The 15,659-nt window shown below is 38.8% G+C and overlaps 1 protein-coding gene and 1 long non-coding RNA gene across 5 annotated transcripts in view; one reads left to right on the top strand and one right to left on the bottom strand.

Moving 5' to 3' along the window:
* Positions 1 to 15,659, top strand: part of CNST (consortin, connexin sorting protein) — a 122,610-nt gene that overhangs the window by 46,849 nt on the left and 60,102 nt on the right. For 2 of the 4 annotated variants that reach the window (XM_077901358.1, XM_077901359.1), the window contains 2 exons: positions 3,274 to 3,699; positions 10,067 to 10,105. In XM_077901358.1, the coding sequence (XP_077757484.1) occupies positions 3,324 to 3,699; positions 10,067 to 10,105 (415 nt within the window). In that variant the 5' untranslated portion in view covers positions 3,274 to 3,323. The remainder of the gene's footprint in view (positions 1 to 3,273; positions 3,700 to 10,066; positions 10,106 to 15,659) is intronic. The other 2 variants (XM_077901360.1, XM_077901361.1) reach the window with 1 other exon arrangement.
* On the bottom strand, positions 244 to 10,549 carry LOC144315988 (uncharacterized). The gene is made up of 3 exons (XR_013381733.1): positions 10,315 to 10,549; positions 6,270 to 6,422; positions 244 to 1,042 (listed from the first exon to the last, which is right to left on the bottom strand). It is a non-coding gene; the product is annotated as an uncharacterized LOC144315988 (long non-coding RNA).

Raw genomic sequence — 15,659 nt, 5'->3', positions numbered from 1 at the left:
AAACCTTTTCCATCACCCCAGGCAAAAATTGCAACCATTATGCAGGAACTCCCTTTTCTCCCCTGCCCTCCATCTCTGTTGTCTGTTTTCTGTCTCCATGAATTTGTCTGCCATAGAAATTTCATGCAAGTGGAATCATACTGTTTTCATCCCTTTGTGTCAGACTAATTTCACTTGTATAATGTTGTCAAGGTTTTTCCATATTTTTACATGTATCAGAACTTCCTTCTTATGGCTAGATAATATTTCCTTGCGTGAACGGACCCCATTTTGTTTATCTACTCATCTGTGAGTGATCATTTGGGTCATTTTCACTGTATTAGCTACATGCACTTTATTTACTTGTTTGTTGATTTATTGAAGTATAGTTGACATAAAATGTTACATTAGTTTCAGATGTTACAACATAATGATTTACACTAAGAATGTTATTACTGTGCTACCATGGTATTGTTATCATCTGTCACAACAAGATTATTACAATATTATCCACTATATTCCCTATGCTGCACCCTTCATCCCTGTCACTTACTTATAACCGGAAGTTTGCACTTCTTAATCACCTGCACCATTTTCGCCCCTACCCCAAGCCCTTAATTCTGGCCACCAACAATTTGTCCTCTATATTTATCATTCTGTTTCTGCTTTTTGTTGTTGGTTGGTTGGTTGGTTTGGTTTCTAGCCTCCACATATAAGTCAAATCATATCATATTGGTTTTTTTCTATCTGACTCCTTTTACTTAGCAGTATGCCCTCTAGGTCCATCTATGTTGTCATAAATGGCAAGATTTCATTCTTTTTTTGTGGCTGAGTATTATTATGTTGTGTATATATACCACACAGTCTTTATCCATCTGTTGATCAATGTTGCTTAGATTGCTTCCACAGTTGTTAACAGTGCTGTGATAGAGTGCCTGGGTGGCTCAGTGGTTGAGCATCTGCCTTCGGCTCAGGTCATGATCCTGGGGTCCTCGGATCGAGTCCTGCATCAGGCTCCCTGCAGGTTGTGTCTCTGCCTCTGTCTCTCATGAATAAATAAAACCTTTAAAAAAACAAAAAACAATGCTATGATAAACATAGGGGTGTATATATTTTTTCAAATTAGTGTTTTGGTTTTCTTTGGGTAAATACCCAGCAGTGGAATTACTGGATCATCTGATATTTCTATCTCTAATTTTTTGAGGAACCTCCATACTGTTTTCCAGAGTAGCTACACCAGTTTGCATTCCCACTAATAGTGCACAAGTGTTCCCATTTCTCCACATTCTTGTCAACTCTTATTATTTCTTATCTTTCTGATCCTAACCTTTCAGACTGGTGTGAGGTGATATCTCATTGTGGTTTGGATTTGCATTTCTCTGATGATGAGTGATGTTGAGCATCCTTTCATGTTTTGTTGGCCATCTGTGTGTTTTGTTTTTCATTTGTTTGCATTTTCATTGCTGTTGTTTTTGGAAGAATGTCTATTCAGGTACTCTGCCCATTTTAAATCAGATTATTTGGCTTTTTGGTATGGTGTAAGTTCCTTCTATATTTTGTATACTAACCCCTTATAAGATACAACATTTGCAGATATCCTCTCCTGTTCAGTAGGTTGCCATGTCACTTTGTTGGTTTCCTTCATTTGCAAAGGCTTTTTATTTTGATGTAGTCCCAATAGTTTATTTTGCTTTTGTTTTCCTTGTTTGTGATGATATATCTAGGAAGATGATGCTAAGGCTGATATCTAAGAGTATACTGGCTGTGTTTTCTTCTAGTACTTTTATGCTTTCAAGTTTCATATATAGGTCTTTTTAATCCATTCAGAGTTTATTTTTGTGTATATTTGGTGTGAGAGAGTGGTGCGGTTTTCATTCTTTAACATATGACTGTTCAGTTTTCCCCACAAGAGATTGCCTTTTCTCCATTGTAGATACTTGCCTCCTTTGTCATAGATCAATTGACCATATCACTTTGGGTTTATTTCTGGGCTCTCTATCGTGTTCTATTGATCTTTGTCTGTTTTAGCTGCATACATTTTAAAAGTTATGCGGGCTTGGGTTCAGAGCATGATAGTGATCTCAAAGACACTTGATTAAAATAGTAACTATTTTTAAATTAAAAAGTATACTCTAGGATTTATTTTAGGGCAATGATATAAGGAAAATGATACCAAACAAATTTAGATATTTTTATGTTTGCCAACCAGTACTTTTATGTCTGAATCAAATGAAATATTCCAGTTGCAAAATATGTTGAAAACATATGATGCAGTCAGTGCGGGGCTAATGTTTTATTTTGTGCTTTGTTTTCATGTTTTAAAAGAATTGTACTTTATAGATGTGTTTCTAAACACCAAATAAGAATTTATATTAATTTGAAGAATTTTGAAAGTCACTAACATTTTTCTCAGATTACTGGAATGTTTGATTCAAACGCAGAATAATGATTGACAAGCAAAGAATTCCAAAATCTTGCTGACATTATTTTCCTTAAAATGTAATATATTTTTAGATGATAAGAGGGGATAAACATGTCTGATAAAAGATTTGGAATCTATTTTCTATGTCTTTACAATGTTAGAAGGATCCTTGGAGCAGATTTAGATTTTCCAAGTCTAAACTAGCCTAGAGTTAATCATAGCCCTCTTTTTTCTTTTTCTTTTTTTTTTTTTTTAATTATATAAAAGGAATTTGCCGACAATTCTAAGGTACTTTCCAGGGCTTATTTTTAGTAAGTAAATGACATATAGAGAATAGAGTATAATATATAGAGTATAATAGAGTATAAATATATACTACCTGAATTTTTTTCTACATACCTTTTTTTATTTACTTTTTCAATATCTTTAAATGTGTTTGTTTCCAAATATTGCTGCTGTTCAGGCAGACAAAGGACTTATTCAATGTACATTTGTCTGGGAAGTGTCTAGCAATAACATGAGGGATTGATTTTAGCAGATAACCTCATTGAACCATTAATTTATTTCATTAAGGCAATGGTCCCAACATCATGCACAGTAAAATACCTTAGAGAACTTAAAAAAACATATCAGTAGCAGGGCTCCATGCTGGACAAACTCTTCAGGTAATAAACATGCAGCCAGGGGTGAGAACCGCTGTAGTAAAGCAAGAACCAGGTAAGGTTGGGTGGGGTTGTGAGTGGGGAAGAAGTAGAAATGAACCTTGGTCTTTTCTGTCCTTTCCCTACTTAGAGTAAAACAGCTCAAGAGGAAATTCAAAGATCACTGAGAATCCAGAGTTGAAGCAGCTTTTTTTCTTTTTGTCTTTGTAGATATGGAAAGACTTGATTGAAACTTAAATGGTTCAACAAAAGATGCTCTGATGGATGACAGCGGAACTCCTACAGATAATCTGCAGATAGAGTCACAAGATGGGTGCCATCCCGGTGACGGTGTGGGACGCATAGTGACATGCTTGCCTTCTGCATCAGATGAAAATGAAAATCAGCTGGAGAGGGACGGGCACAAGTGTCTGAGCAGCGGTACCAGCGCCATGGGCAAACCTGATGTGCTTGCCCAGGACAGTATCAACAATAATGAAAACTGCCCACCAAGCTGTGAGGTGGCTGTGTGGGAGAGCTCGGAGGATACTTCCTGTGAAAGCCCCAGGGATGGGCAGGCCCTTGTGGGAAGGGACAGAAAAGTACCTGGAAAAAGAAGCACAAGAACCAAAAAAGGCATGACTAAGATACCACAAGGTATTTTTTTAAAATTATTTTTTATGCTATTCTTCACCTAAAAATAAACTCTTCTCATTCCATATTCCATATACTTGTATCATCCCAAAAGTCCTGCATCTTGCTTTACTTCTCTTAATATACTCTGGAGCTACTTCTGCAGCAGCATGAGTAGATCCAACTGTGTGGCGTTTCATACACGTGACATATTCCACAGTGTTCCATCCCATGGGTGTGCGTAATTTATTTCACTACTTCTTTACGGCAATTCCCAGTAATTTGCTATAATAAATGTACTGAAATTGAAGTTATTTGTACATATTTTATTCATTATTTTTTAAAAGATTTTGTTTATTTATTTAAGAGCATGTGCGAGCATACATGAGCAGGGGGAGGCACAGAGGAAGAGGGAGAAGGTGACTCCCCACTGAGCAGGAGCCCAGGAGCCCAACATGGAGCTCGATCCCAGGTCTCTGAAGTTATGACTTGTGCCAAAGACAGATGCTTAACTGACTTAGCCACACTAAGTATTTAAAATATATGTAGTCTTCTTCCTTTATAAATTAGATCATTTTCTACCAGAATCAGCCCTAGAAATTTCCTTCTGTCATCACTGTGGCTCTTATCTCTCATCTGTGAGTTTTTGTGCTGGTACAGTTCAGGGTTTTTTAAAATTTATTTTGTTTGAGAGAGTGAAAGAGAGCAGTGGAAAGGGCAGAGGGAGAGGGAGAATCTCAAACATACTCTATGCTGAGTATGGAGTCCAACATAGGGCTCGATCTCCCAACATTTTATTTGTTTGTTTGTTTGTTTGTTTGTTTATTTTTGAGAGAGTGCAAGGTGCTGGTACAGTTTTAAAATCTTTATAGAATCTTTCCAAGTCACTTAGTTAAGTGAATAATATGCATTAACATATATTAATCTTATATCAATGATATATCAGTGTTGAACAGGACATCTAGCTTTCTTTGTATCACTTTGGTTACAAAGTAATTCAGAGTAATTCTTTTCTCTTTTTTTATCTTTCTTTTGTTTTATGTTTGTTTTTTGGTTTTGGGGTTTTTTTTTGGCAGAGTATTTGTCCTGTGGTATATAGTTTGGCAAAGTTTGGAGCTATGGACTTTTTTTTCCTTAATCACGGGGGACCCTGGGGCAAAGGCAGCCTGTGGTTATTTGCCATCAGAAACACGTGGAACTAGAGAGTTCTGGCACATCTGAGGCTGAGGCCGGGACTCTAGTGTAGCATGGCCTCACCTCAGCCACGTCTTTGCAGAAGGTTCCAGAGAACCAAGGACAGTGTCTCCTCATCTTCTGCTGCTTAGAAATATAGTCCATTTATCCATATCCTGTTTCTTGTTTTTTTTAATTTGGAGTAAAAGATGAAACTTTCCAGTTTCTACACCTTGATCCTTATTTATTCAGTAAAGTGATTTGATAACTTTTTAATGTAGCTCCTTAGTTAGGCTTTCCACTTTTCACTGATCCCTTCATTTTTGCTTTTCTTTAGTATGCTTAAAGAAAATTAAAATAATTTTTGAAAAGACATATAGAAAGCCTTTTCTTAAAAGACCTAAAATAAGCAGATGATGTATGTAGTGCTATTTGTATATAAATTGATTTATCCAATAACATAATTCAAGAGCAATTTGACTATGCCTCTCTAATGTGTTTTTAAGAACTGGGACCTAGTTGCATATGTATATGGGTCAATCGTAGCTTCAAGATTATGGCTCCTTATATTCCTTCTTTCCATGACCTTATTCCATTTGCCGTAGGTGTGATTATATTATTTAAAGTTATGTTATTTATTAGCCATTGAGCAGATATGCATTTTGAAATATATGATTTATAAAACTTAGGAATAGTCTTTATACAGATTAGCTGTAAAATTATTTTATATATCTTAAATAAAATTAGTTTAAAACTGTAAGAAAATTAGGAGTTGCAAAACCTACATTCAATTACCTCTGGTTCTAGGTCATTTGGTGAGACTTAACCATTTTGTACTTTTGTTTTCTCAAATGTATAATGATGATGTTCATCTGTATATATCTATAAAATTCCTTTCCAAGCTATGAATTCCTTAGATTCCTTTTTTTTTTTTTTTAGGATTTTTATTTATTTAGTCATGAGAGACATGGAGAGAAGGCAGAGACATAAGCAGAGGGAGTAGCAGGCTTCTTGCAGGGAGCCCAATGTGGGACTCAATCCTGGAACTCTGGGATCACGCCCTGAGCCAAAGGCAAACGCTCAACTGCTGAGCCACCCAGGCATCCCAATTCCTTAGATTCCTGAACAGAGATGGTTTGGTCCAACCTTGATTAAAATTTGGTGATTCACTTCTGTATCCATATAGGGGTTTTTTTATATGTAAGGGGTACATTTTTATTTGTACATTAAGTTTTGTTGTTAAAAGAAGATAAGTTTGGGTGGGCAGAAGAATTTTAAGCTGAGTGGAAAGATTTCCAGGAGAGCAGAATTACTTCTCTCTAGACCTGGAAGGCACCTGGCATGGGAAGCTTTAGGATGGCCTAGGGGCTCTTCTCACTCTATCCTGAGAGATTGCAGAAGCCTGTCCTCTTAATACTTACCCTATCACCAGGTACAAGTGATCATATCTCCCTCAGATCTCTCTGGTTAGTCTGTTTCTCTTCATCTCCACTGCCACCATTCAGCGCCATCATCTTCAGCTGGAGTAAAGCTGCCTAAAGATGTCTCCATCTTGTCACTCCCAAATCCATTTCCTGTGTCAGAGCAAACAATGCAGAGTGTCCATACATAGGTGTCTAGCCATGGGTATGATAGGTCTTCCATTATTGTGAAATTCTAAGATCCTAAGTAAATAAAATTTCAAAATTTTGCAAATGAGTACTTTTCTAATAATAGCTTTTCAAATGTGAAATGATATATAAAACATGATATTCAATTCCAGACCAGAAATAAGTTTGTTATAGATAGGTGTTCTTTCAACAATTAAAAAAAAAAAATGTTAAGATGAATATATTTACTCTTATGCTTCTATACCTAGTTTAATTTATAATAATTTTTCATGTATCTGAAAGCTAGTACTGGAAAAATAGTTGAGCAATAATATTAGGAGATGTCATTTACAGGTTTTTCCGAAGGCAGCACTCTGTTAATCTGCTAAAACCGTGAACTCAGCCTCACAGAAGTCCAGTTGCCATTATATTATGAGATTTTCTTTCCTTAAAATAGTTGAATCCCTTTAATATAGTCAACTAAGCAGGGTTTCAAGCTCCATTACAGCAAATTTTCACTATAGTTGAATCTGGCGTGGCTCTAAGTAAATACCTTAAAGACAAATGAAAATTAGTCTATAAATTTTTAACAGCTTGGGGCACCTAGGTGGCTTAGTGGGCTAACTGTCCAATTCTTGATTTCAGCTTAGATTGTGATGTCAGGGTCTTAAAATCAAGCCCCCAACCCCGTTGGGCTCCCTGCTGGGTGTGAAGCGTGTTTGAGATTTCCCTCTCCCTCTGCCCTCCTCCCCCATTTTTAAAACAGCTTTATTGAGGTATTCACATACCATACACTTCAGTTACTTAATATGTACAATTCATTGATTTTTCGTATATTAACCAAAGCTGTACAACCATTACCACCTTTGATTTTAGAACATTTTCATCATCACACAAAGAAACCCAAAATCCATTAGTGGGCACTCCCCATTTTCCACTGAGCCATCCCAGCCCTAGGCAACCACTAATCTACTTTCTTTCATTATAGATTTATCTCCTCAGGACATAAATGTAAATGGGATCGTACAACGGGTCTTTTACGACTGGCTTCTTTCACTTAGCATAATGTTTTCAAGATCCATCCATATTGTACCCCCACATATCAGTACTTTTTTCCTTTTTTTTTAAACATTTATTTGTTTGTTTGAAAGAGTGTGCACGCACAGCAGGGGGAGGGGCAGAGGAAGAGGGAGAAGCAGGCTCCCCACTGAGCCCAGAGCTCGACATATGGGGCTTAATCCCAGGACCCTGAGATCATGACTTGAGCCCAAGGCAGTAACCGACTGCCTCACTTTATTCCTTTTTATTGTCAATTAATATTCCATTGCAATGGATATACCACATTTTCATTTATCTATTTGCTGATGGGCATTTAGACTGTCTACTTTTTGGCTATGCTGAATAATGCTCCAAAGAACATTACCATACACCATACAAGTTTTTTATGTGGACATATGTTTTCTTTTCTTTTCTTTCTTTCTTTTTTTTTTTTTTTTGATTATGCCTAGGAGTAGAATTCCTGCATCATAAATAAACACTTTGTTTAACTGTTCTAGGACCTGCTGAACTATCTTCCTGAACTATCTTCCACTGTGGCTACACCATTTACATTCTCACCAGCAACATATGAGGGTTATAATTTTTCCATATCCTCTCCAACACTTGTTAATATCTGATCCTTTGATTTTTTGCTACAGTCTCTTTTTTTTTAAATTTTATTTATTTATTCATGAGAGGCACATAGAGAGAGGCAGAGACATAGGCAGAGGGAGAAGCAGGCTCCCTGCGGAGAACCCGATGTGGGACTCCATCCCAGAACTCTGGGATCATGTCCTGAGCCGAAGGCAGATGCTCAACCACTGAGCCACCCAAGAGTTCCTCTACAGTCTTCTTTTTCAGATGTAACTCACATGCCGTAAAATTCATCTTCATAAAGTATACAGCTTCCTGGTTTTAATATATTCACATAGTTATACAACCATCACTAGTATGTAATTCTAGAATATTTTATCCTCCTCAAAAGAAATCCTGTACCCATTAGAAGTCACTCCCCATTTCTCTATCCCCCCCCCACCCTCTGGCAACCATTAACCCATAAATTTTGTGTGGTTATAAAAGACAAGTTCAGATTAAGCTCTGATGCTTGCCATCAAACATACTTTATTTACTCAGTCACCTTAGTATCTAAGCATTTAACCAAACATTTCAGCAAATGGCAGGAAGCCAGAGATAGGCAGCAAATAGAAATTGAGAAAGGAAGAACTTCCAGATTGACTTGCAGCGCTCACTGGTCAATGCCCTGGCTTGTTCCCCTGACGGCCTCAAGCTGGAGGTGGGGAGAGGGTGGGTGACAGAAGGGCATGAAAGCTGGACGAAAACAAATCTTGGGAATGCATCTGTGGCTGGAGTCAGGTTTACAGAGTGAAAAGAGTAAAGACTTTGGCCCTGCCTATTCCTACCTCTGTGACCTTTGAAAAGTAACTCCTTTCCCTGAGCCTGTTGCCTTATCTGTAGGTGGGCTGATCCTACCATTTCTACAAGACTGTCCTTAGAATGAGTGATCCTGTATGCAGAGCACTTTATCAAGTAGCCAGCCAAAGTTAAGTGCTTCTAGATAGTACTTGTCTTGTTGTGTGTCACAGGATGATTTCTGAGTGCCTCAACCCAGAGCAACATTCAACAAAATTAAGAAATTGGTTTAATTTTTACTCTAACACCATCTTACCTCTTTTGTCGGTATCTTTCTTATCTCCTGAGATCTTTTTAATACTCTCTTTTCAGGTTTACCTGTCCCTGCCTTGCTCCCCTAAGGTGTATTCCAAAAATTGTAATTCCAGGGCCACCCTGGCTTAATTTTAGGTATCACATGCCTGCTGGCAAGTTAACTGCTATCTAAAGTAATAACTGGTAATGCTGTAAAAGTAACTGGTAGTGCAAATGTGAAATTTATTTTTGTTTTGTTTTGTTTTCCAAATTTAAATTTCACATATCTGACTTCAGCCATTGGCAGACCTTTATAGTTGGCCCCTATATGCCTATGGGCATATGGGGATGCCAAATGCCTAGTGGAGTCCGTTGAGTAATGTATATGTTATAGTTTTGGCCAGGATTGATGGGATTGATGTGGACTTTGGTGAACAAGACTATGGATACTTACCTAAGAGCATTCGAATTAAAAAGTGTATAGGTGGCAGCCCAGGTGGCTCAGCAGTTTAGCCCCTGCCTTCAGCCCAGGGCCTGACCCTGGAGACCTGGGATTGAGTCCCAGGTCAGGCTCCCTGCATGGAGCCTGCTTCTCCCTCTGCCTGTATCTCTGCCTCTCTCTCTCTCTCTCTGTATCTCTCATGAATAAATAAATAAAATCTTAAAAAAAAAGTGTAAAGGCCTGGTAAAACTTGTCTAAGAATGATAGACTCTGGTATTGATATTTTGGGGTTATAACCCATTCTATTCATTAGGTAGGTAAATGAACAATTTAACTCGCTTGCAGACTATACACTAAACTTTCAAGATTCTTCAGGATTCTGAGGTCCTGGTTTACCTTATCTTTGCTTCAGCTCTTTTAAATTAAAATTTCTTTAGAAAGTGACCTGCAGAAACAGTATCCTCTCTTTTTACTCTTCCCTCAGGGATTGATCAAAGAAGACAGATCCTATCTCCTCTGAAAGGTAACTGTTTCCTAGGTAACAATAGAATAAAAGACTTTTGATTTACTTAGATCCAAATAATTGTAGAATCAGAAGGGACTTTAAGGTTCCTAGCCAAAATTCTCTTTATTTAAAAAAAGCCCCAATATTAAAAGTACATTTAGGTTTCTATTGCTGCCATAACAAATTACCACAACCTTGGTGGCTCAAAACCAACACATATTCATTACCATCCAGTCCTGTGGGTCAGGAATCTGACAGGGGTCTCAAGGTGTCAGCAGGGCTGGATTCTTTTCCCGACGCTGTAGGGGCAATTGAGCTTCCTTGCCTTTCCGGCTCTTAGGTACTGCATTTCTCAGCTTGTGGCTGCCCTTCCACAGTTTCATAGCCAACATGCGACTCCCTCCACGTGTAAAGGCCCACCCAGATAATTTAGGATAATCTGCTTTTTTTTAAGGTCAACTAATCAACCAACAACCTTAATCCCATCTGCAGCCTAATTCCCCTTTGTGACATAATGTGACATATTTATGGGGATTAGAACATGAATATCTGTGGGGGCCATTAGTCTTCCACCACAAAAATATTTTAAGATAGACTAAATGATAACTTTATATAAGAGAAGAATTCTTCCCCTTATAATTTTTTTTACATTATTCTATATAACCATACAGAGTTACTTAGTCAACAGACATTTATTGAGCATTGTTGTGTATGCAAGGCACTATAACATTGTTGGTGAACCTGCCATTGAGTTTTGTGTGTTTGAGTATGGGAACCAAGTAACTAACAAGTTCAGTCTAGCCATATAGAGTCATTACTGGTACTAGGAGCTGTGGAAATATTGTCCTTGGTGGGTTATGGAAGGCTTCTAGGAGGAATTGATGAGATTGGACATCTAAGCTGATCTGAGGACAAATAAGTGCTAGCTAAGGAAAGGAAATGGGGATAGAGGGCAAAGGAAAGACCTCAGAAGTAGCAGGCACACTACAGACAAAAGCCCAGAGGATTCTGAGAAGGGAATACCCCATGTTTCAGCAACTCTCAATATTCAGTTTGTCTGGAGCAGAATAGAAGGGAAGAATGAATCTAGGGGAAAAAGTAGAGAGTACAACAGTAGAGAGACTGAAGCTCGAAAGATTAACAGGTCCAGGTTATAAAGAATTATTGTTTTGTAATAACCAGTCTGGGCCTTCCCAGCAGGTCTGAACAGGATTGATGTGATGTGAGTTGCAGTTTTTTAGAAAGATCGCTCAGTCTACAATGTGGAGAATGGGTTAGAATACTAGAAGATTAGGGGTAGTACAACTGGTTAAGGGGCCTTTGCAATAATCTATGCAGGGGATGCTGCTAGTGGTCCTTATGAGGGAGTAGCTGTGGGGCTGGAGAGAAGTAAGTGGGCTCAGAGTTACTAAGGGGGTGGAATTAACTGGTCCAGGTCATATATTAGGTGTAGAAAAGAGTCCACAATTAACCCAGTTGTGTGGTTTAGGGGACAGATGCATGATAATGCTGCTTACAGAGGGTGGGAATATAGAAAGACAGGGAGCAAGTGTGGGAAGAGGAGGGCAGAAGGCAGTGTGGTGATTTGGAGTCAGGTGTTTGGACATCCTTTAGACATCTAAGTGGGCATGTTGAACAGGCAGTTGGTCTAGATCTCAGGACTGTGATCTTGGCTAAAGATGTAGCTTTGGGAAAGCTAGAAAGGATCTTGAAAATGGCCTACTTTAACCTCCTTTTAAAATTTATTTTAAAATTTACTTTCATTTTTCTAAATTTTACTGGTTAATTTATTGATTTTTACTTACTAGATCACCAGTTTATTATGAAAGGATATAACTCAGGAACAGCCAGATGAAAGAAATGCATAGGACAAGGTCTGGGGAAAGGGCGGGGAGCTATCCACTCCCTTTCCAGGTGGACTTCTCTCCCACATCTCAATGTGTTCACCACCCAGAAGGTAGACTACCCTTAATTTTTATAAATATGGAGATTCAGGTTTACTCTATAAAGTGCCTTGTCCATCTCTGCAGGAGATAAGGGGGAAAAATAGGATGTGAACCCATGGCTTCTAGTGAGCCAGATGTGTTTCCTGTGTAGCAGAGTTCTGCTTGTCATGCTAAACAGTGAGTTTCTCTCGATAGGATTAATAATAATGGGGGATCCCTGGGTGGCGCAGCGGTTTGGCGCCTGCCTTTGGCCCAGGGCGTGATCCTGGAGACCCGGGATCGAATCCCACGTCGGGCTCCCGGTGCATGGAGCCTGCTGCTCCCTCTGCCTGTGTCTCTGCCTCTCTCTCTCTGTGTGACTATCATAAATACATAAAAATTTTTTAAAAAAAGGATTAATAATAATGGCGATGGAAATTCTCCAACTTTCATTAACATTCTACTGTGTAAATATTTTCCAGGCAATAGGAATACAGCAATAACAAGACAGCTGATGCTCTAACCCTCATGGACTCCTCCTGGAGTTCAATGGGAAGGCAAGTGTTAAGTCAAATAATAGAATTATCCCAAGGGTGCATGGTACTTGAAGTCCATGCTGAGAGCAGTGGCTTAGGGCAGGAAGGAACACAAATTCAGTGTGTGGGATGGAGGGAGCAGTTTGGAGGATGATGGGCATGAGCTTCAAGTATAGTCTCCTAGGTATTCTGACCACAAATGAAATAGTGGAAAACTTCCATGAACAGCTCAGGTGAGGGTTTGGGGAAACATGTCACCCTCTTCTGAGGATGATCCTAACTTGGTAGCTAGAATGGTAGAAATGTAACCTGTACCATCCTCTAGTCCTTCCAACAGACTGTGCCATTTCCAGGAGCATTGGGAATGGTGTTTGTTGCCATTGAAAACACAAATATGTGGGAAGGGACAGTAGAATATAATCAAAAAGCAGAAAATTGAAGAATTTTACATAGTTTGGTGTTGTCTGTTACTGCATTAACAAATATTCATAAAATTTAGCAGCTTAAAATGACACACATTTATAATTTCATGGTTTCTGTGGGTCTGGAATCTGGGTGTGGCTTAGCTTCTTGTCTCTGGTTTAAGTCTCATGAGATTCCAGTCAACCTATTGGGCAGGCCTGCAGTCATGTCAAGGCTTGGACTGGGCCTGGAGAATGTGCTTCCAAGCTCACTCAGACGGTACATAATCGGCCTCAGTCCCTCCCTGTGTGGCTTACCTCCCAGTACTTTACCTCATGCCTTACACCATGTCAGCTGGCTCTCCCCAACGGTAGCAATGCAAGAGAGAGCACCCCAGTGAGAAGCCACACCTTTTTTTTTTTTAAAGTCTATGCCCAGTGTGGGACCTGAACTCAGCTCCGAGACGAAGAGCCACATGCATGCTCCACTGACTGAACCACCCCCCAAAACACTTTTTTTTAAAGTGTAATTTTAAAAGTGACATTCTGGGGTACCTGGGTGGCTCAGTGGGTTAAGCATCCAACTCTTTTGGTTTTGGCTCAAGTCATGATCTCAGGGTGGTGAGATCGAGCACTGGTTCTGGCTTCCCATTCAGCACAGAGTCTGCTTGAGTATTCTCTCTCTCTCTCTCTCTTCCTCTCTTCCTCTCCCGCCCCTCCCCCCACTCACACATGCATTCCCTTTCTTCCTCTTAAATAAAGAAAGAAAATCTTTTAAAAAGTGACAGAATGTCACTTTTCCCATGTTCTGTGTTAGATAGGTCACTAGGTCCAGCCCATACTGGGAGAGGATTCCCCAAGGGCATGGATATTCAGAGGCAGATCACTGGGGACCTCTCCCAGGTTACTCCTACATTCAGTAGGCCAGGAGAGCCCTGTGTCTCCCCAGTATGACAGCAGTCCTGCCAGAAGGTAACGGTACTTCTAGCCACATTCTTTTTGGTCTAAGCGCCTTTCTCTGAGATTGCTGGTGGGACTCAGGAGACTCTGTGGCATAGACAGGCTGGTCAGACAACTTTCTGCTTCTTATATAGGTATTTTTTTCATGATTTCAGTCATGCTCTGTTAGCTATATAGAAAGATGGTGAAAAAGAAGGGAATTCTTCTCAGTCTGGCCTTTCAAATTCTTTCCAGAAACCAGCATTCTCCATCAAGTCTCTATAATGTGATATTCTTATATAAAGAAAAGTTGAGAAATCTGCACCTTCAAAAATGTATATATTTTTCTGCAATTAGACATATATAGTGACACAAGCACAAATGAAGACTTTTGTCTTTATTTTACTAAGAATATTGTGTGACTGATTTCATAGAACTCAGCTTAATGAAAGCATAAATTCAGGTAGGATGTTTAGGGACTTGGCTTCTCAGTTTTCTACTGTTAAAGTCGAACTTTCCAAAATTGTCCCTTTTGCTTTTTGGATTTTTTGTTTTGTTTTGTTTACTCCAACTGTTGTTTGTTCATAATCTCTACAAAGAGTACATGTCTTTTTACCTTTATTTATTTAAAATAACTATTTCTGAGCATCATTCACAGAGTCAAAACTAATTCAAAGGGCTTTTTTTCTTGTTTTGTTGTGTTTTTAACCAAGTTATTACATCCAACTGGCTTCTAATCGTGAAAAAAGCATAAACAGGCATTTGAAAAATGTAGCTATATGATCAAAAGCAGGTAGAGGGTATAGCCATACAATAGAATATTATTTGGCAATAAAAGAATAAAGTACTGGGGCACCTGGGTGGCTCAGCTGGTTGAACATCAGAGTCTTGATTTCAGCTCCAGTCATGATTCAGGGTCATGAGACGGAGCCCTGCATTGGACTTTGCACTGGAGCATGGAGCCTGCTTGAGATTCTCTCTCTCCTCCCTCTGCTCCTGCCCCCTCCTCCTGTGTGTGCACTTTCTCTCTAAGAAAGAAAGAATAAAGTACTGACACATCCTACATCATGAAAACCTTACCCTCAGTGAACAAAGCCACAAAAGACCATACATACATTGTATGATTCCATTTATATGAAATATCCAGAGTAGGCAATTCCTTAGAGACAGGAGGTAGATCAGTAGCTACCTGGGGCTGGGAACATTGGGAGAAATAAAGAAATTAGGTGCTAAACAGTATAGGGTTTCTTTTTTGGGTAATAAAAACTTTGTAAAATTGATTGTGGTGATGGTTGCACACCACTGAATATACTAAGCCATTGAACTGTATGGACACTTTAATTATATATGTATGTATGGACACTTTAATTATATATATATATATATATATATATCAGTAAAACAGTTTTGAAAACAATTTGGGGTGGTAGTTGGCTCGGTGATATGAAGAAATGGTTGGGGTGTGGTCCTTTGTCTCTGCAAAATTTACAGATTATTGGCATAATGGAATGTGACAACCTTTTTTGTAAACTGCAAGAAATTCGGCATGTTTCTGTTTTTCTTTTGACTTATTGAAGGTTCAGAGTTAACTCCTGGCTTTCTAAATTTTTCTTTCTTATATAATTCCACTAATTGCAAAGAGAATCTCTGATGTCAGTAGCTTTTAGAGAATTACAGAATATTAAGGGAAGGGAGGGAGGCTTTAAGGAAAATTTAGCAATCTGGTTTCCTTTGGGTGTTTAGGTCCTCCCTCTTCTTCCACAAATAGGCA

Source organism: Canis aureus, chromosome 6, assembly GCF_053574225.1.
Source record: "Canis aureus isolate CA01 chromosome 6, VMU_Caureus_v.1.0, whole genome shotgun sequence".
NCBI lineage: Eukaryota > Metazoa > Chordata > Mammalia > Carnivora > Canidae > Canis > Canis aureus.
The sequence above is the reverse complement of the archived record's forward strand: the minus strand, read 5'-3'. Positions and strand labels throughout refer to the sequence as shown.